Source organism: Marmota monax, unplaced genomic scaffold (genome assembly GCF_021218885.2).
Source record: "Marmota monax isolate L192 unplaced genomic scaffold, Marmota_monax_Labrador192_F-V1.1 WCK01_AAM20220418_F8-fsc00228, whole genome shotgun sequence".
NCBI classification, from domain to species: domain Eukaryota; kingdom Metazoa; phylum Chordata; class Mammalia; order Rodentia; family Sciuridae; genus Marmota; species Marmota monax.
In genome coordinates this window covers 1409583-1431367 of record NW_026695240.1, presented here as the reverse complement: position 1 = coordinate 1431367, position 21785 = coordinate 1409583, and the positions used below count along the sequence as shown (strand labels likewise).

At 53.8% G+C, this 21785-nt stretch overlaps 1 protein-coding gene and 1 pseudogene across 1 annotated transcript; both read right to left on the bottom strand.

The window, feature by feature from the left end:
• Nucleotides 1-111: 111 nt before the first annotated feature.
• Nucleotides 112-21587, bottom strand: Sirt2 (sirtuin 2). Its single transcript, XM_046440146.2, has 16 exons — nucleotides 21480-21587; nucleotides 20627-20673; nucleotides 17356-17404; nucleotides 16979-17092; nucleotides 14366-14407; nucleotides 14120-14226; nucleotides 13973-14029; nucleotides 13576-13644; nucleotides 5176-5305; nucleotides 2828-2887; nucleotides 2512-2567; nucleotides 2316-2392; nucleotides 2192-2243; nucleotides 1159-1229; nucleotides 964-1030; nucleotides 112-843 (listed from the first exon to the last, which is right to left on the bottom strand). Exons 1-16 carry the CDS (start codon nucleotides 21493-21495, stop codon nucleotides 691-693), a joined length of 1167 nt encoding a protein of 388 aa, XP_046296102.1. The 5' UTR covers nucleotides 21496-21587; the 3' UTR covers nucleotides 112-690.
• On the bottom strand, nucleotides 10016-13460 carry LOC124089850 (transmembrane protein 230-like; annotated as a pseudogene).
• Nucleotides 21588-21785: the final 198 nt, after the last annotated feature.

Sequence of the window (21785 nt, the reverse complement as noted above, 5' to 3'; positions counted from 1 at the left end):
CCTCTGAAGAGCCTGGAGAAGTCTGTGTCCTTAGTGGCTCAGGATCTCACCCCACCCGCTGGCTGCTTCAAGTACCCCCAGAAAGGAACACAGAGACCAGACAGCTGACGATTAGTTGGTTTTGGTTTTTTAATTTGTCTCCAAACAAACAACATCCTCTGCCCATCCCCACGTGGGCAGTGGGTCCCAAGGGGAGGGGGCCCAGCACCTACTTTGGGAGTTGGAGGCGGAGACCCAGGAGCCCTATCAGGCTCAGACCCTCCCCAACCACAGTGGGAGCTGTACTGGGAGGACCACACCCCGGTCTAGGGTAGGTTGGGTTTGATCTACTTGGCCACAGGTCCCTGAAGCAGTAGAGAGTGAGGGCCCTTGGCCCCCTTCGGTGACAGTTAGAAGTCTGGGGGCACCCCTGGCCTCCTGGGAGCAGTTAGAGGTTAGGGAAGGCTGCTCCTTAGAGGTCCTGGGCTGTTAGGTCAGGCTGCTTAGGCTTTGGCTTTAAGGGGATGTTAGAGATTTGCTGGGATAAAGTGGGGTGTGGCTAGGACCCCAGTTTTAGGAGGGAGTCATTAGGAGACTGAGGGGGCGTACGGCTCTCCCCAGAAAAGAGCTGTGAGTTAGAGGGGCCAGTGCTGGTTGGGGCTCTGCTGTCCCAGAGGGTCTGGGTGTCCTGCCTGCGAGTCGGGGCTGTCACTAGGGCTTTTCCGGCTCTGCGGTCCTGGCCCCGTCCTTGGTAGGAGGTGGGGACCTCCTGGGGGAAGCTACGGTGTTGGGGTTGGGGGCCCCTGACCCAGACTGGGCATCTATGCTGGCGTGCTCCCTCCGAACGAGGTCCTCCAGCTCTTTCTGCAGGGCAGAGTTGGCAGAAGTCAGAGGTCACCACATGCCAGAGGGTCAGAGGACGCGTGGGTTGGGTGGGGTCCAAGGACTGGGAACAGGGTAGGCTGGGGTCCCCCAGCCCCTCACCTTCCATCCGAGGAGGTCAGCGAGGGCCAGGCAGCCCTGGTCACAGTCACCCAGCCAGGCCACGTCCCTGCAGTGCGGGCAGGACAGTCAGCGGTGGCCGAGGCCAAGGCCTCTGCTGGTTCTTGTGGGTCCCTGGGCCTTCTGCCTCCCTCCCCCGGCACTGTCCCTTAAGGGCTGGCGCCCCACCGGCCTCACCTGTAGGCCTTCTTGGAGTCGAAGTCCATGCCTCTTCCCAGGCCCATCATCATGCCCAGGAAGGGGTCCGTCTGCAGGGGAGGGGAGACTGAGGGCACAGCCCCGGGGCCAGGTGCCTGGGCGGTGTCCCAGCTCTGGGATTTGGGTCAAGTGACTGGGCCTCTCTGGGACAGTCCTGGCACCCTGGGGAGGGCTGCAGCGCCACACACCCTGCCCTGCCCGCAGGCGCTGCCGCCACGGATTCAACTGGGTCGAAAAAGGTTTTTAAAAACTGCGTCTCCACCGGACACGTCCAGTCCCATTTTCTTGTCGTTATTCCCTAAACAACAGCCCCACAGCAGCGCTCCCCAGCGCTGACACGGTGATGCGTTCTAAGACACCTGAGAGGACGGAAAGTGCCCAGGGACGAGCGCAGGCCCTGGGCAAACCCTTACCACTCTACATAAGGACTCGAGCCTCCTTGGATTCTGGTAACCCAGGGGGTCCTGGAACAGTCCCCCTGGGGTGCTGGGGACAACTGTCCATGCTGGGAACATTATGTAGCCCACGGGATGCTTACTCAGGCCTGGCAGCTGTGTCCCCTGTCAGTCAGGGCGACACCCCTCCCCGGGAGGGCACGAGGCCCAGCTGGGGTTCCCCGAACCCCAGGAAACAGCTGGGGGGGTGGGGCAGCCCCGCCTGCGCTGGCCTGTCGCCACAGTCGCAGGCCCTGGGCCTGGCTTCGCACATCCCCTGGGCCTGACTCTTGGGTCCCAGGAAGCACTTCACTCCTCTTTTGTGGCTTTAGCAGGTTTGAGGTGGGCTCTGTCACTTGCTTGAAAGGGTCCCGAGTGACCCAGAGCCCTGTGGAGTCCGGGCAGCTTGGAACGTGACCGCTCCAATTCTTGACTCCTGAGTCCGAGCTGAGCAGCCCCAAGGCCTGGGACTCCCCAGCTGGAATTCTCTCGGGGACCTGTCCCCTCCTTCTCAGAAAGCCAGCGGGAGGGAGGCCCGCAGCACGGGAGGAGGGGAGGAAGGGCGACCGGTGACCCACCTGGCCCGTCTTCTCCTTGTTGATGAGCAGGCGCGGGGTGGAGAGGGGTGCCCTGGGGGCGGAGGGGTGGTCAGGCTCTGTCCTGGCCCATCCCCGGCCGTCCCCCCACCTGACCCCCACCTACTTGCTGACGAGGGAGGCGAAGGGCTGCACCTGCAGGGAGGTGCCCATGATGATGAGCAGGTCCACCTTCAGGAAGTCCTGCGCAGAGTGGCAGTGAGTGGCAGTGAGCTCGCCTCTGCTCATCCCGCAGCAGGCCCCCCACAGGTGGCTGGGAAGAGACCTTCCCCGCACAGGGGAGCAGGGGCGGGGACACTTACTGACTGCATGCAGGAGAAGAACCGCGCCGGGAGGTTCTCGCCAAAAAAAATGATGTCTGAGGTGGAGACAGATGGACGGACACAGAGACAGGAGGACACAGTGACACGGAGACAGAGAATATAGGCAGGAGGGGAGGCAGACCCGAGGCTGGGGGTGGAGTCGGGGAGTAGCGGGGACGGCAGGGGGACAGAACCCCAGTCTTCCCAGGACGGACGGGGGCACTGGCTGGGGAGCAGGAGTGGCCGGGGCTGGGGCGGGCAGGCGCGGCCTCTGGGAGAGGTCAGCGGGGCGCAGGCTCCCTGGCCTCGGGCTCACCAGGTTTCACCACACTCTGGCACTTCTCGCACCGTGGAGTCACCTCCGTGAAGAGCTTCTCTGGCAGGAGGGACAGGAGGAGAGGGACATGAGACCTGGCAGGGGCTGGGCCGCCGCCCCTCTGTCCCTCCTCACGGCCAGCACGAACACAACATTCAGAGCAGGGTTTTGATGGCTGTCACCCCGGCCACGGGGACCCTCCTGGGATGGCTGCCCTGCTCAGAAAACACCTCCCCTCTTAGAGAAGGTCCCCGCCATCCCCAGGCGTCCAGGGCGGCCCCAGTACCACTGCCCACAGCTACCGAGTGAAAACCCCAACACAGGAGCAGACACAGCCTGCCGGTGCCCGCCTGGGGAACTGGAGGGAGCTCTCCCAGGGAGTCTTGGAGGACAGCCCTACGTCCCCCCTGGGTCACAAAGGCCGGGTGACCCCCAAGCCTGGTGGCAGCAGAGAGAGGGAAGGACAGGCACATGATCCCGGGATGGGACAGAACCTTAGGGCCAGCTGTTGCCCATTCTCTGTGACAGACCCCTGTCCCACCCCTGTGACAATCACCCTTTTGCTGTTTATGATTAGGAAACAGGAAAGCACTTCTGTCCCTTACACCCCACACACTGGATGCATTTGTTCAGCTATTCACTTGTTCATTCCACACACTCGTTCAGAGCAGGGTTTCCATGGCTGTCACTGGGGCTCTTTCTGCACCGACCACATGCTGTTTGTGGGTGATGCAAAAGATCCCGCAGCGAGACATAAAGGGGGTGCTGTGCATTGTATGTCGCCCCAGCTGCGTGCCCAGGGGCAGTCGACTGGCATCTTCTCAGAAAGGCCACCCCCAGTGGCTCTGCCACAACTGCACAGCTGTCCTGATGTGCTGTGGACACCGAGGCTCTGTTAGGTCAGCATAGAGAGTACCAGAAATGGCTTCCCCCGGCCTGACGGTGGCTTCTCTGTCCACAATGATGTCAGACATAGGCTTGCCCTGGCCTTCAAGATGTGTGGACTGCTCATTATTTTTCCTGGACCCTGTCCCCACATGAACAGGGATGACAGCCCCAGCGAGCCTGTGGTCTGTCCCCTTGCACCAGCCCCAGCCCTATCCCTCCAGGCCTGCCCCCAGCCTCCCGCGCCATGGATTCTGCTTGTGCATCCACTATGGCAGTCAAAGAAAGCTACCAGGTAGCTGTGCGACTTAGATGAATAAAACATTTAACAACACTAGAAGTTCAAAGCTGGGTGTGGTGGCACTTGCCTGAAACCTTAGCAGCCTGGGAGCTGGGGCAGGAGGTTGCAAATTTGAGGCCAGCCTGGGCCACTGAGTGAGAACCCCTCTCCGTACAAAGATAAGAAGGGTGGGGTGCAGTTCAGTGGGCAGGGCTTGTGAGGCACACGTGAAACTCTGGGTTCCATCCCCAGAAACGCAAGAATTAAAACATAGGAATAAACCTTTTGGGCTGCGGTTGTGCTCAGTGGCAGAGCGCTTCCCTAGCAAGTGTGAGGCACTGTGTTCAGTTCTCAGCACCACATAAAAATAAATAAAAAATAACAGTCCATCAACAACCTAAAAAAAGAATCCACCTGTAATCACAGCTATTCAGGAGGTTAAGGCAGGAGGATCCAAGTTTGAGGCCAGACTGGGCAACTTAGCAAGACCTTGTCTCAAAATTTTTAAAAAAAGGGCTGGGGATACGGTGGCACAGGCCTGTAATCCCAATGATTTGGGAGGCTGAAGCAGGAGGATCACAAGTTTGAGGCCAGCCTCAGCAACTTAGAGAGACCCTGTCTCAAAATAGAAAATGAAAAGGCTGGGGATGTGGCTTAGTGGTAAAGCACCCCTGGGTGCAATCCCTACTATGCCCCCCGCCAAAAATTTTAGTTCCTCGGTTCCACTAGTCGCACTTCAAGGGCTCAGCAGCTGTGTGTACAAGTGGCTGCCTATGAGTGTGGTCACAGCAGGTGTCCCTCATCTCACAACGTTCTGTTGGACAGTGCTGTTCCCGGGTGCAGCTGAATTTGCCTCCATGGGCCTTTCATGGAGGATGGGGTCAGTGCATTTAAAAGGACACAGAGCTAGGGTTTTGTGACCACACAGAACAGGCCATGTGACCGCATAAGGACCGTCTCTGTGTGACCGAATCTGCTCTGGAGCCGCGTGCGTGCACCATGGCCTGGCTGTACAGTTGCCACCACCTCACCCCCCCACCCCTGGGGCTGGGATCATCTGCTGAAAGAGCCGGAAGAGCTGAGCAGGACAGAATGGCTGCCCACGACGCGGAGACCCTGTTCCCCTGTTCCTGCGCTAGGAGTGGCCAGGCGGGCACCTGGCGGCGGAGCTCTGGCGCCTCACCTTTCATCCAGCTCAGCGGGTACTCGCGCCTGCACAGGGGGCTGATGCAGTGGGAGGTGTAGAAGGTGCCATGGGCCTCCACCAGGTCCTCGGGCTCCAGCCCTGCCACGCGCTCCAGGGTGTCTATGTTCTGGAAAGAGACGGCGGGGACGTGAGTCAGGGAGCAAGTGGAACAGTGGGCACAGGCCCGGAGAGGGAGAAGCCAGCGGCAGGTGAGTTTGGAAACTGTCCTGTTCATCCAGTGGGGCCAACAGTCGGGGTGGCAAGCCAGACGTGGGCTACTCAGGAGACTGAGGCAGGAGGACCACAAGTTTGAGGGAAACCTGGGCAACTTAGCGAGACCCGTCTCAAAAGCAAAGCAATAAAAATTCAAAACAGTCAGAGGATGGGGATTGGGCGGGGGTGGGACGAAGACTCAAAAGGCCACACCCCCAGCCTCCACCAGCTCATAGGACATTTTTCTGCAGATTCAGGCCACTCTGCTTCCGATTTTCAGTAATTTGGTTAAGAGATCCAGGCACTGTACTGATTTTTGCGAGAAGTTTGGTGAAATAAACGTGTGAATCTCTAATGTCTGTTGGAGACGGAGCCTCCTCAGTTGTGGTATCCTTGTGTAGTACCCAACCTGGACATCCGTACATGGTGGCTGGGCCATACACTGACATCAATAAATGAATCAAGAGGGCTTATTTGGTTTGAAACACAATGATTTCTTACCTGGCAGGCATTATGGTCTGTTTCATAGATGACATGTTAACCTATATTCTTTTAAGGCATTTTTGTATGAAACTGGCCAGAATGTTCTCTCATTTTTCTTGAAACGACCAACCCCAGTTCCCATTGACAACTGCTGTTGAGGCAGGTGCTGATGAAGGCCACCAGAAGATGTGACACAGGGATGGCTGGTCACGTGCAGCCTGCGGCTGAACTTACAAGGTCTCTCAGACTCTGTAAACCATGGAAAGGGGTTCCTTTCAAGGGCAGATGGCCCGACTCCCCTCTCAGCTCCCTGCAGTGATCAGCTTGTCCCCATAACATGAGACAGGAACCACTGTTCCCAGACCCCTGGCGTGTCCTTGCCCCACGCTGTAATAGAAATTCTGCTTTTGCCTTTGGCAACTGACTCAGTCTACTGTCTGAGTCCCTAGTGAGTGAGTGCACTGTGTGCTTACAAATAGCTAATTAACAGATCCAAGAATTACAGCAGCCACCCCCTTATCCGTGGGGGGGATGTTTCAAGACCCAGAAGATGACTGAAATTTTGGATAGTGTCAAATCCTGTAAATACAAATGCTTTTTAATTTATGATGAAGCTGTGTTCTGATAAGTCTATCATACGGTGAAAATAACCTAGGTGGAGAGGGCACTGTGTACCCTGCTGGATGTCACAGCTGCACCCAGGCTCTGTACAGCACTGGTCATTTCCTTCCATGAGCATGAGGCTGACCAGGAGCTGCAGCTTGCGATGGCTTGCTACCGCCGCCCAGCATCACAGCTTTGCCACACAGAACCAAAATTAATTTGTCTTTCCATGTTTTATGTCCTTGTGTCTCTCTGCATCATAACTCTGGCATTTGGGGGTCTGTTAACAAATAAAATAAGGGTTACATGAACCTGATAATCAAGATGACTGAGTGACTAACGGGAAGGTAGCATATACCATGTGGATATGCTAGATAAAGGGATGATGAATGTTCTGAGCAGGGTGGAGCAGCACAGCTTAGAATCTCATTATGCTACTCAGTGGAAAACTGACGAACTGTTTATTTTTGGAAATTTCCATTTCACATTTTTGGACTGAAGTTGAAAGCAGGTAACCTAAACCACAGAAAGCAAAACTGAAAACAAAGGAGCACAACTACACCTCAGTACCTCTGTGCTGTTCCTGTACAGCACTTTTGATACAGAAACAAATTAACAAAAGGAACAAGGCTGACCTGTAGGTACTGATATGATCTCTCCAAGGTGTTACAAGGTACAGAAAAACAAAGCTGTGTGTATAGGATGTGGAAACATAGTCATGTGCCCCTTAGAGACAGGAATATGTTTTGAGAAATGCATTATTAAGTGATCATGGAGTGTACTTGCGTAAACTAGGATAGCTATAATGTCGCTATACTATAATGTCACTAAGGCTATGTGACCTTTTGGGGAGGGCTGCTGGGGACTGAGCCCAGGGTTCACAGGTAGTGAGCATGTGCTCTACTACTGAGCTACAACCCCAGCCCTTTTTCTTTTCTTTCTTTCCTTCCCTCCTCCTTCCTTCCTTCCCTCCCTCCTTTCTTTTTCAGGGTCTTGCTATGTGGCCAGGCCACCGCACCCAGCCAGGCAATATAATCTTTTTTTTTTTTTTCCAATTACAATTTTGGGGGGGGTACTGAGGATTGAATTCAGGGGCACTCAACCACTGAACCCCATCCCCAGCCCTACTTTGTATTTATTTAGAGACAGGGGCTCACTGAGTTGCTCAGCACCTGGCTTTTGCTGAGGCTGGCTTTGAACTCGTGATCCTCCTGCCTCAGCCTCCAGAGCTGCTGGGCTGACAGGCGTGTGCCACCGCGCCCGGCTCAGGCAGTCTTATGGGGAGCAGCCAGTGCATGAGCTGCCATTGCCACCTCCGGGAATGTTCATTCTTCTGACATAGTTGAAAATAAGCCCGTTCCTTCACAGTGCCCCCCCACACTGAACTAAGTTTAGATTAAGGAGGGTGGAGTGGGGGCTGGGGGCTCTCCCCAACTGTGAGGTTTGTATTTAAATCTGAAAATAGGGTGAAGTGCTTGCAGAAGGAGACTCAGCCTGGGGTACAGCTCAAGTGTCTGCTGACATACTCCCCCCACACCTAACCCCGCCACAACGGCTGCAAATACTGAGGGGGGGGTGCTCTACCACTGAACTACATTCCCAGCCCTTTTTTTTTTTTTTTTTTTTGAGACAGGGGGCTGGGGTTGTAGCTCAGCGGTAGAGCACTCACCTAGCACAGGTGAGGCACCGGGTTTGATCCTTAGCACCACATAAAGATAAAGTAAAGATATTGTGTCCACCTACAACTAAAAAATACACACAAACTGAGACAGGGTTTTGCTAACTTGTCCAAGTTGGCTTCAAACTTGCGACACTATCTCAGCCTCCTGGTTAGCTGGATCACAGGCATGCCTCACAGCCTGCTCTAATTTTTGCTTTTTAGCTAGACTGTTTACCATTTGTGCTTGATTATTGATATGATCTTAGGATCACCTGGCTATCATGCACATTCTAGATATCTTATCTTTATTTCCTTTTCCTCGTTTTCTGCCTTTTTTTGGAAATGCAGTTTTTCTTATTCCACTTCATTTTTTTTGCTGGCTTATTTGCTACAACTGTTTTGTTATTTTAGTGGTTGCTTTGAGGGGGTGGGGTGGGGGGTGGCAAATGGTGGCCTCCTGACAAAATCCAGCCAGCCACCGGCTTCTGTTTGGTTGTGAGCTAAGAATGGCCTTTTACATTTTTAAATGTTTTTTTTTTTTTTTTAAATCAGGATAATGATGGTACAGGGCAAGTGAAAGTTATAAAAAATTCAAGTTCCAGGCTCCATACATCAAGCTGCACTGGGATACAGCGAGGCTCCCTCATCTCCACGTTGCCTGGGGCTGGCTGCCTTTACTCCACACCGGCAGAGTCAGGCCAGACCATCACATTTGGAGACAGGGTCTTGCTAAGGTGCCCAGGCTGGCCTTGAACTTGTGATCCTTCTGCTGCAGCAACCTGAGTAGCGAAGAATCAGCTTTTAAACAGCATGAAGCTGCTATGTGGGTGTGGACATGGAAGGTTCTTCCAGACAAGGGCCCAGTGGAAAAAACCAAATACGGAGCTTCAAGCGCAGCGTGAACACGGTGTATGATTCACGAGGCCTCGAAGCTGTTTGCTGTGGAGATCACGGTGGCTTGAATGAAGGTGACAACTGTCCTAATGTGTGAATGGCAATTGCGCCTTGAGCTAAATATAGCCTTGCACATAGCTCCCAAAGTGCTGCGTCATCACAATCGAGAAGGAGCCAAAGATGGCGTGTTCCAGAAAACTGGGTCAGTGACTCAAAAAGGGACTGAGGTGGAAGAAGAGGACGACAGGAAGCATTCCATGAAGCATGAGAGTGGGACATTTTTTCCCCACTCTTGATATATTTCATATAATTAACCATTTAAAATCTCTATGTGGAGTTAGATCCGTGCGTTAAATATCACAGGCAGGAAGCTGGGCACAGTGTGTTTCCTGTAGTCCCAGCTACTAGGGAGGCTGAGGCAGGAGGATGGATTAGCCTAGGATTAGAGGCCAGTCTGGGCAACATAGCAGGACCCCATCTCAAGTAAATAAATAGTTAATTAGATTTTAAATCGCAGGGAGCAGGTGGGTGCCTGTGAATTTCACACCGACCCACACATACTCATGTGGGCGTCCTGGTGAGAAGAGCCCACAGTGGAGCGGCTCGGATTCAGAGCTGCGTTTTGCCTGTGAAGTGACATCAGTGGCTAAGCTGAGTGGCCCTCACACGTGACTTTGATGGAGGCCTCAGTTTCTCCTCCTGTTGGATGAGTAACTCCAACCACACCAGCTGCTCTGGCCAGGATCTTTCTGCTCAAACCCAGGCTCCGTGGCCAGCTGTCCCTGCACCTGTCTGCCTGGTGTCCCAGCTCTAACCCCTCATGCCTCCCAGTCCCCCAGCCGCCCACCCGCCTTCCCCTCTAGGAAGAGGCAGCAGGCGCTCGGCTCAGAACTGGTGGCCCTGACTCTCCTCCGCCCCTGGCACAGACAATCCGGAAGCACCTTCACAACCTTCATACCCACCCCCTTCTCCGTGCCCCGGGGCTGGCCTCGTCCTCTCCTCCAGCTTGGTCTCTGTGGCTCCTCCCTGCGCCCTCCCCCCATTGGTCCCATGAGCCCCCAGGGGAGCCTGCCCAGACCCTCCATGGCTAGTCTCAGGGGAAAGGCTGCAGCTCCCCCGTGACCCACAGACCCGTGTGATCTGCCCTCCTCACCTCCCTGACTCTCTCCTCCTCCTTCCCTCAGGGCTCACTCAGTCCAGCTTCTTGGGGTTCTTTGTGCACTAAACGCAGTGCCCCTCTGGACCTCGGCCCCTCCCTTTGCCTGGAACCTCTCCCCTAGTAACCCCAAGGCTCCTTCCCGCTCCTTAACAGGTTTTGCTTAAATGTCCCCTTCTCCGGCAGCCCTGTTGACAACAGCACCTCCACCACTAACCTCCTGATTCTCCTGATTCTTCTCCCTTTCTAAATGTGCCCCTGAGACCTGTCACCATCTGACACACTAGGTCTGTGACTTCTCCATCTTGTCCTTGTGACCTCCCCCCCCCCCCACAACATGAGAATATCAGCTGGAGAGAGGCAAAATTCCTGCTCTGTTTTCTGGCACTGGGTTGGCACCAGTGAACACCCTTAAAGAGCACATGGCTTATGCTGGGTGCAGTGGCGCATGCCTGTAATCCCAGCGACTAGGAAGGCTGAGGTAGGAGGATTGTAAGTTTGAGGCCAGTCTTGACAACTTAGGGAGGCCCTGTTTCAAAATAAAAAATAAAAAGGGCTGGTGACGTAGCCAGTGGTAAAGTACCTTTCGGTTCAATCCCCAGTACCAGAAAGGAAAAGAAAAAGAAAAAGCAAGCACTTGGCTTCAAGTCAGTTCTTAGTATCATGTCCTGTGAGTAAAGTGGACTCTCTGAGTCAGGTCTGTCCTAGGCTTGGACAGCTCCTGGAAGGAGGAAGTTATGCCGTCCCCGCTGCCACCACAGCCCCCATCTACTTCATTTAAGCAATTTGGACCCCGCTTTTAAGCATTCATGCTCCCCCTGGTGGCAGTTTTTAAGACTGCAGGTGCCAAACTGGGTGCTGAAAGATGCCTTTATATACCTTGCAGTGCTGGGAATCAAACCAGGACCTGGCACCTACTCAGCAAGGGCTCTGCCACCAAGCTGTGTGTCTCCAGCCTTTTTAAGCTTATTATTATTATTATGGCATTTTAATTTCTTTTAAATATAATTGACTTTTTTCAAGCAAAGAAACAGAATCAACCTAAGGATGTGGTCCTCCAGGGATCTAAGGCAAGTCTTGAGATCTTCAGCAGAATGACCCTACAGTACCAGGTGCTAGAAATAAGGTTAGACACTCTAAATAGCAACCACTTATCTTCATTTTTCAACAGGGAACAGCCCAATGTCCAGTCTTTAAAGGCCTGGCACATAGAACATCTTGATCTACAAAGGATAGAACGACCCAAATCATATGCAGGCCAACCTACTGGGAAACAAGCCCAGAGCTGGCCCAGGATTGGGTATCAGAGATGGTGCTTATACTTTGAAAACTTACCTGCGACTCAAAAAATTCCTGGTTTCTGACACTAAGAAATAAAGTAAAAAATATTTCAGATGGATCCATACTAATGTGATTTTACAGAGGTCTTCCACCAGAACGTTTTGGTAGAGTTAAGAGTAGGGGATAAGAGCTTTTGATACTTTAAAAATAAATTACTTAGTAACTAAGAAATTAGACATACCTCAGTCTTCCATTTGCTACAATAACAAGTTGACAAAGAAGATTATTTAAAAGAAATGCTCAATCTAAAGAGGAGGGAATGGTAACACTTTCCACTACAGAATAACCTCCTCTTTCCCAATTAGCATTGCCATTCTTCCATGATACAAATTCATCTGGAAAAACCTGTTGAGTTTTGCCAGGGCCAGATGAAAACACAGTGTTTCCTAATTAGCTAAGGAAGCTCAGTGAACATTTTTGGGATGGACCCACAAGCTCTGGCTACTATTCTGTCAAACATCTGCAAACTACATCATTCTTCAGCCCTTAGCCATGGTTTCTGTTCAATATCTCAAAGCTGTGTTCAATTCCACTGTGACTTGTCTCAGGGCTGAAGTGAGTGTTAGTCATCAAAGTCTGGAATGTCATCATAGGAGTAACCCCGGTAGCTTTTAGGTGCACAGTAGGCAGTGCACAGATGGTAAAATCCTGGCAGGAACACCAGCATGCCAATGACCAGGACAGGAACGCCCGGTCTACCCCGCTCCTCGCTTTAGCTAATGTAGCCTGATAGCAGGAGGGAGCCTCTGATAATGAGAAAGGTGCCAATCGAAAACAGCACAGTGGCAAATGCAATGGCCTTACAAGGGACCTTAAGAAGGCTTTTCTTAACTGAAGGTCAGAGGTCAGTGTGGCCATCATCTGGCTGGAGAGCCTTGAGCACTTTACTTTACTACCAGGGATTCCAGTAGCCAGATTAGACAGCGTCAGAGCACATGGAAAAACAGCTACAGTCCAAGCACCCGCCAAGACTGGGGCTGGCAGGGACCCCACCCATGGCTACCAGATGAAGCGTCCCAGGCCTCATGGCACAGCCCCAACCTAACTGCTGCCCCAATGAGAACCAGCCTGTCCCCAGAAGTTCTGAACTTGTGATCCTCCTACCTCAGCCTCCCAAACTGTTGGGATTAAGGCCTGTGCCACCACACCTGACCATGACACCTACTTGTATTCAAGTGTTATATCTCTGTTTTACAATTTGGTGTTTGAGGTATGGGTTAGCGTGTGTGCACACTGCTACAATACATCATGTAATTCCAAACGTACTGATAAAACAAAGATAGAGGCACAGACATACGTGACTGTGTAAGACTCCACAAATCTCGCGGAGTAATCAGAAGGCCTCAGTGTGAGCCACCCTTGCCAAGTACCCTGGCACGAGGAGGCCCTGGGTTAAACCTCTGACCTGTGCACACCATGGCACATTTGATGCCATACTTATAATTATGCAAATGAATAAAAAGTGCCACTTCCTTAAGGTAAAATGTCCACCTGAAAATTGTCACAGTGATTTTGCCAGCTCTAATCACTTCGGTGTCATCTGCTGGAAAGCTCTTAAAACAAATAGGAGCAGGCATGGTGGCGCATACCTGTTATCCCAACAGCTCGGGAGGCTGAGGCAGGAGGATCCCGAGTTCAAAGTCAGCCTTAGCAACTTAGTGAGACCCTAAGCAATTTGGAGACCTTGTCTCTAAGTGCCTCTGGGCTCAATCCCTAGTAACAAAATCAATAAATAAAAGCAAATAGGAACTCTGGGCCGTCCATGTGTCTGGGCCATCCCCTTAGGTGGGGCGCCCTTTAGCAGCACGCACAGGATGACCTGACAGGAATTCACGGCCTCCTCACCATACACTTGAGAGGGTGAGGCTGTTCTGGAGCCCATTTTCTGAAGGGGAAACTGAGGCTGAGAGGAAGTGACTCACGGTAGGTCATGTGGCAGGGAAGCAGAGTGGCCCCACGTCTAGCTGAGTTGCCCCCAAGCTCTTAGCACACAGCACGCCCCCCGCCCAGGCGCCCACCTTCCTGCCTCCCCCGCCTTCCCGCCTACCTGGGTGTAGCAGCGCAGGAGCAGCCCCTTCTCCTTCATCAGGCGAATGAAGTAGTGACAGATGGTCGGCTGGAGGGGGTGAGGACAGGCTGCTGTGACATCCACGTGCACTGCCCCCTGGGGAACCGTCTAGCACTCGGCCTGCTCCGCCTCGTGGAACCATCACAACGGCCTCACGAGGGAGCCCTGCACCAGCCCATTTCCCAGATGAGGAAGTGGACATCCCGTGGTGGGGAGGCGGCAGGGACAGCAGGGAGGGAGGGGCCAGAGGCTGAACCGGGCAGGCTGCCCCGCAGTCCAGGTACTTGAGGACTTTATAAAATTTGGCTGCAGGGCCCTGGAGAGGGCTTCTCCACGTCCCCTCTCGCCCACCCTCCCCTGCAGGAAAAGATCTCACCTTGAATTGCCCAGGATAGAGTTCCTTGGCAAGGGCAAAGAAGGGTTCTGGATGTTTCTGTGGGCGAGACAGGAAGAGGGCCGATGCCCCAGGTGAGATGAGTGGGAACCGGGCAACCCCTCCCCGTCCCTCATGACAGATGGATACCTTAAAGTAGCCAATCTCAAAGATGGCCTCCGGGTAGGGGAGATGGTATTTCTCCAGGTTGGCGTAGAGGCCAGTGGATGGAGAGCGGAAGTCGGGGATGCCCGCAGCTGGGGGAGGAGGGACGGGAGACGATCAGTGATACCAGCCCCATCTATACCCCCCAGGCGGGGCTCGGAGGGCCCTCCCCAGCCCCTGGGAGGTGCTCTGCCATTTCTGGGGCAGCAGCTGGGGAAAGGGGACACCTACCTGTGGAGATTCCGGCTCCCACCAAACAGATCACCCTGCGGCCTGGAGGACAGGAGTTTAAGGTCACTTGACACAGTTTGTTCAGCCTTTACGACAACATCACCCACCTAGGCCCTGACCTCGCCTCCCCTGTGCCAGGCAAGCACTTCAGATGCACAATGGTCTTCCCAGCCATCTCCAGGGGAACAGTGTTGGCACTGTCATGTTAGAATCAAGGAAACCAAGGCTCAGATTGGGGAAGACAGTCACCCGGAAGAAGAGTCAGCAAGAGGCCAAAGAATGCACTGTTTGAGGGGCTGGGGCTGGGCTCAGGGGCAGAGCGCTTGCCTGGCATGTGGGAGGCACTGGGTTCCATCCTCAGCACCACATGTAAATAAATAAAAATACTGTGTTCATCTACAACTAAGAAAATATTTTTTTAAAAAAAGGAATGCACTGTTTAAAATGATACCAATTTAGGAAGACTTGGGAAGGAGACTCTTGAGTAAAAGTTTCTCCCCCTGAGAAGGCTGTGGGTGTGGTGGGGGGCGGAAGGCGGGGTCCCTGGAAAGAGATGCACTTTAATATAAGCCTCCCAGCCCAGGGATGTCGCAGAGGAAAAGCACTGGCCTAGCCTGCTCAAGGCATAAGTTCCACCCCAGCATGGCAAACCCTGGTAACAGCTCATCTTGTGAACACAACCTTGGATGACCTTGTACTTCTAGCACATTCTATAGACTCGTTCATATCCTTTCCTCTGAAGGCAAACACACATCAGTCACTTGGAACCTGGTCAAGTTCAGGTGAAGTCTAAGGATCTGCCATCTCAGCCACACTCCCGAAGTTGAGGGAGGAGACAGGCTTGAGGTCATGGCCGTCCCGTTCCCTGGTGGCTGTGGGGTCTTACACTGCTCCTATTACTACCCCAGGATTCAGCTTTCTCCTCTGTAAAATCAGGATAATTACAGTACTGATCGCAGGCTGCTCAGAGAATGAATTAATTCACGTAAAGCTTAGATCAGCGCCCGGCACGGGGCAGACACTGCCTATGTGTGACTCGTATTCTTTGAGCCAATTGTACCAAACTTCTCAAGACCCACAATTTGGATCCTTGTAAGCATTTTGCTCCATAATTTTTACCAGTTCTCATAAAAGAAGATGGGAAGATGTGGCTGACTGTCCACAAGCACACAGCTAAGTAGAGACAGCTAGGGCTGGGGGGACAGCCTGCCACATGGAACCCAGGCACCTGCCCATCCACCATAGAGATGCAAGTGCAGTGCCCCAGGAACTGGGTGCCCTGGGGTGTCCAATCCAAGGGAAGAGAAAAAGGGTAATCCGAGGTCAAGGTCGGCAACAGCCTGGGCCCTTGCTTCATCTCTGGGATGCCATCCAAGCAGGCCTGGCTGGACCCAGTGGAGGCTGAAACAGGGGGATCATGTACTCTGGTTTCAGGGGACCTGGGATCCAGTCCTGCCAGCTCTTTGATCCTACAACAAGTCAAAACCTTTCAGGGCCGCAGTCTCCTCCTTTGTCCAGATCACTCCTATAGTAATGGCCTCCTGGGTAACTGTGAAGACCCAACGAGAGGCCCTTACAGGGGTAATGATTATTATAGTCTCACAGCCACCTGCATGTGCCAATCACTTCAAGACCCAGTGCAGGGGGGCAGAAGACGAAGGCTTTGTGCAGCCACTGTCTGGATCCTCTCAGGGCCTCCCACACTGGAGGATGGCGTGAGGCAGGCTAGGGACAGCAGGTCTGGGGAGACGGCAGCAGCTGGGGACAGGGAAACTGGAGAAGGCGTTCTCAACAAAAGGCTGTTCAGGACCCTCAAAGGGTCTATTGTTCCCCTGGAGGACAGCTGAGAGCCTGATTTCTCAGACTTTGGTGACTCAACTTACTGCAAGAAATATAAATTTCGGGGTGACCCAGCCAGCATACACTCCCCGAACAAGCTCCCTGTAACAACCACAGCGAACACTTCCACACTAGGTTCCAGGCCTCCAAGCAAAAGTCTCAATTTGTTCAGCGCCACCCCTAACCCCGTGAAGTGTAATTATTCACCCTCATTCTAGGAAAGGAACTGGCCAGAGACCCAGAGCTTGATTCAGGTTGTGACCCATCTTGGGCCAATGGGAGTCAGTCTCTGGTGTTTTGCCTCAACCGCTCGCTGCAAGTGTAGGTTCTTTGAGCAGCAGCAGCTGCTAACCTGGTGGAGTCTGCATCTGGAGCTGCGGGGAGTCACTCATGCCCCAGTGGGGGAAAAACAGCACCAGAGAGTTGAGACCGTGGAAGCACCTAGGTCCAGCCGTGCTCAAGGCTGGGTTCTAGGGTCTGCAGAGTTTTTTGGTTTTGTTTTGTTTTTTGCTTAAGAACTGGGTTTCTTTCTTTCTTTCTATATACATATATATATATATATATTTTTTTTTTTAGTTGCTGATGGACTATTTATTTATTTATGGTGCTGAGAATTGAACCAAGTGCCTCACACATGCCAGGCAAGTGCTCTACCACTGAGCCCCAGCCCAGCCCCAAGGACTGGGCTTCTTACTATTTATAAACAAAAGGTATGAAGTCATTTGCGGTCAGGAATGAGAGAAGTGGCCCAACCAGCTGGGACACGCGACTTACAGCGCTCACTCTGCATGTAGCGGGCCACCCCTTCCAGGGTCAGCTCATCCAGCAGACGCTCCTTTTGGGTGACCAGGCCCAGGGTCTGGGAGAAGAAGTTCCGCAGGAAATCCACTGGCCAAAAAGAAGAGAGACAGCGGCTGGTGGGCATTCAGCCCGGGCGTGTAGATGTCCTCAGGGCCCTGAACCAGCCCTGGGGTCCCCAATCCTCCCCGCCACTGAAGGCACAGTGCCTGGCCCAGCCAGTGGCCTCCAGACCCTGCTCTGCCCATTTCTACAAACTCCGAATGTCACTCCTGGTGGCCCCAAGGAGTGTTCCTGGACCCTGGTCCTAACTCCACAGCCCTGCCCTCCCTGCCCTCCAAGAAGACACTTACTCTCTGCTTCTCCGCCAGCAGCTCCTCCTTCAGGGTCTGAGTCGGAGTCCTGGAAGGGTGGGGTGGGGGTGGCCAAGCCCCAGAAGTGGGTTAGGGAGGGAGGGGTGGGCGTGGCAGCGACACTGGGTTTGAGGGGAAGGTTCTGGGGGAAGTGGCCTGAGGGAGGAGGAGCAGGAGAGGCCTAGTGCTGGGGCCACCATGAAGGCTGGGACGGGCTGCTGCGGGCAGGGGCCCCTGGGCCTGCTGCTCCGTGGGCATGACCTCGCGAGGGGCTTTACTTTTCTGGGTCTCAGTGCCTCCTGGTGGAGATGGAGCTCAGGGCTGCCGTGAGGATGGACGGAGTTGGCACAGGTGAGGTGCCCGCACAGCCCTCGCCAGTGGGTGCTCGGGAAATGGAAGTGCTGGCTGCTGCTGTATCACAGGCCTGGCATCCACAGCCTCCCCTATGCCCCTGTCCTGTGGAGTGTGGCCCGCTGTCCCTGCTCACGGATGTCATTTCCATGGGCAATGCCAGCAGAAGGCCTTGGGTCCACCCCCGGGTCCCCCTGCTTGAACCCCTCTCACTCTGCGCTCGGGGACTCTGTCCTGGGCCCTCCTGGCTTTCCCTCGGCTACTGCCACATCTATACCAATGGCCTCGCCTAGTCACTGATAATGCCACCTCATCATCAGACCCAGGGTTCCTGAGGCCTCACCCTAGGTGACCTCTGCGTCCCTCACTCTGTGTCCCAAATTGGCCTCAGCATCTCCCCCAAACCTGCTCTTCCTCCCAGGCCCCCCGGGGTGGATCTCACTGTCTTTAGTCACCCCCACCGCCCACCCTTGCCTGCTGACCACAGCCCGCAGCCCCTGGTCTGTCCACTCAGCCTCCTGAGAGTCTCTCTACTGACCCCTTCTGTCCACCCCAGGGCTCTTCCTGGTCCAGCCTGTCCTCTCTCCAGGGTCCTCCCCTGGCCTCCTCCTAGACTCCAGGTCTTAGTCTCTGCCTCCAAACTACCCGTGACCCTCCAGGTGACGTCTGTATGGGTCAGCCCATTCCTCCCTGCTTCAGAGGATTCTCTGGTGACTGCAGGCTCGTCATGCCACTCAAACACATCCACAGCCCCCAGTGATGTCAGTTCCAAAGGGGCCGGGACTTGGTTTGTTCACCACTGAATGCCTGGTGCTGAGAGCACGGCAGAGCAGGGCCTCTGGAACCATCCACCATTGAATGCAAGCCTGTTCTGTGCGAGGCCAGGGCCGTACCCTGCCGCAGATCTACAAATCCACAGCTCGACCAACTCAGTCTTCAGCTTCAGGGCCCTCAGATAATGCCTCTTCCTGGCCACTCGCTATTCTGGTTCCAAGTTTTTGGAATAAGAACCTCCCTTCAAAACATATTTAAAAACAATTATCACTTTTTTTTCAGTGCTAGGCAAGTCCTCTACTGCTGGGCCTCAGCCCCAGCCCCTTCATCGCTTTTTAAGATTGCACAAGCTTTGCAAAAACTCTGACCATTAGAAAACACATAACCTGGGCAGTTGCCTTTTGATTTTCCTGCCCCCCCCCCTTGATACAATCACTACTGAGAGCTCAATGGTAATTTCTTTTCTCTGCATATAGAAACTATTTTTGCAGAAACCGGTCCTATCATGGTACAAGGCTGCATCTAGCATTTTCCATGGAACAGCAGACCATGCAGCCACCTCATTCTTTCAGGCAGCTACACAGCATCGCATTGTACAGATGAACCATAGTTCATTTTAGGTGTCTCCTGGCAGCCATTTGGGCTGCTTCCAGTCTTGCCCTATTGTAGACAATGCTGTGATTTACATCCTCGCATCTCTGTGGGACTGAGGATCCCTTCTTACCACAAGACCTTTTTCTTTGGCAGTGGTTGTGCTGTGGGGGCCCGGTGAGGGGGATGCCAAGGCTGACAGGAGGCTGTCACACTCTCGGCACGGCTCTGCTGTGCCTCTGTGGGGTACTGAAATCCCAGCTTCTGCACTGCTTATATTTGAAGCGTGCTCTCAGGGTCTGGCTGGGCTGGCATTCTTTCAGGCTGCAGACAGTGAGGCTCTGTGGTAGGGGGTCGGATATGGGACCTTCCCAGTAGGGGGGCCTGAGGTGCTGGTGGGTGCCTTCGAGCATCTGTGAAGAGGCCAGTCTGTCTCTCCTGCAGCATCTAGAGGGCAGTGTGCCCAGGGCCATGAGATTATGGGTTTGAAATCCTTCCCTGTTTCTCTACCAAGGGACAGAAGACAAGTTACTCAACAGTTCTGCCTTTTTCCTACCTGGAAAAAGGCCTTACTCCTCATAGGAATACTGGGAAGATTAAAATGAGATGATGCATGAAAGCATTAATCAGAGTGCCCAGCTGGAGTAAGTAGTCAATACATGCTGCCCATGGCTATCATTAGCTGACCACCTCCAGCTACCCAATTACCCACCAAGCACATCACACTCTTTCCTGCTCCCAGGTCTTTCTATGAGCTGTACCCTCTGTGCGGGACACCACTTCCCACTGTTCCTAAGAAATTCAAGCCACACATGGTGGTACACGTCTGTAATCCCAGCGGCTTGGGAGGCTCCTTGACAGGAGGATCACGAGTTCAAAGCCAGTCTCAGCAACTTAGCAAACTTAGCGAGGCCCTAAGCAACTCAGTGAGACCCTGTCTCTAAATAAAATATTAAAAAAGGCTCAGTAGATAAGCGCTCTGGCATTCAATCCCTGGTACTAATAAATAAATAAATAAATAATCGAAATTTACTCTTCACTTGTTACATTGTGACTATATATCACTCTGAATCCTAGACCAGCCTGTGGGATCCTCCAGAAAAGAGCCTCTTTTGGAATCTTCTGTGACCTACAAAGTTTGCTCTGGGCTCCCAAAGTGTCAAGCTACTTTCATAATCACCTTGTAGCATCATTTTCTTGTCATTTATCCATGAGATCTGTGAGTTTAGGAACCAAATTGGATTTGGATACTTGTGTCTACTAGATGAGTAAAAAAGGAGGTTCAAAAGAGACTGGGGTACGGGGGTGGGGGGTGGGTGCACTAAAGAAAAAGTAAAGTTTGGAGGGAAGTCCTAGGGTTGAAACACACACTTTTTTTTTTCTGACAATCCCCAGAAGCCACCAGTTCCCAGGAGGCTGTACCAGTTGGGGAGGGAGATTGGGATAATGAGCTGAGGGCCCTGGGGTCACTGTCTCCCCTCTGCCACCTCCCGGGGGTTTGGGATGTGGAACAAGTCCATCTTTCTCCTTCCCTCCACCCTTTCCCCCATCTCACCTGAGCCTCCTGCACCTTCCCTGCCTGGTTCTCCAGAGGGTCAGAGGCTGGGGAGGAGGGGGAGCAGAGGTGGTTACAGTGGGGGGAATGGTTAAGGGGGAAGGAAGGGGTTCAAAGTGGCAGTGGCTGGGACAAGAAGACCCACCAACCTAGTTATGCTGGAATCAGGGGTGGCGGTAAAGGTGGAGTAGAGGGAGGGAGGGGATGGGGCAAAGCAGACCTTCGAGTGCAGAGGGCTGGTTAGAGAGGGGCCAAGAGGCCAAGGAGGAGAAGGTTTAGGAGAAGAGGGAGCAGGAAGTAGGGGTGCTGAAGGAAGACGCAGGTGGAGTTAGGAAGGCCACCGTGTGAGCGTGTGAGCAGGGAGGAGTTAGTTTCAAGGCAGAGAAAAGTTTGGCGAGGAAGAGAGACCAGAAGGGATACCTTGGCTAGGAAACGGGTTTGGGAGAGAGGCGCGGTGTAGGTTTAGGAGAGGCACCGGAACTAAAGGGAAGAGATAGGGGGGAACACCAGGCACCCTAATCCTACAGTTGCCCCATCACCAGGTACCCTTAGCAACGGGGACCGCGGCAACATAATGTCCTTAGTAACGGGGGTCCCCGTCAACCAAGGGGCGAGAAACACGCGATCATTAGTAACTCGACAAACGGGTGGACTAAGCGGACCCTTAAAACTTCGCGACCCAGGAGTCCACCGACCTAGTAACGTGGACCACCTAGCAACGGCCATCGGAACCCACTCCCCTCAAGCAGCCCCTATCTCCCGTCCCACAGCGCCTGCCCTCGGGCCCCGGGGCCTGCAGCCCTCAGCCAGGCCCCGGCGCGGCCCGACCCTCCCACCGGGGCCCCCGACTCACGGTCCGGCTCGGCCATGGGCGCGGGGCGGGGGCCCTCGGGGCTGTCACCGACTGCTCTGTCCCGTGACGGCACCGGAAATAGGAGGGGCAGGGATGCGACAGAGAACTACAATTCCCAAGAGCTATCGCGGCAGCATGCGCGCTGTCGCGTGGCGCGCTCCGCTCTTGAAAAAGGAAAACGCGCGAGAACCGGACTACGAGTCCCAGAGGGCCTGGCAGTCGACAGCCATGTTGGTAAAGGGCGTCCGGAAAATGTGTGGTCGGCTAGAGAGCGTAGTCCATCTGACTACTCTGATTGGTCACAGC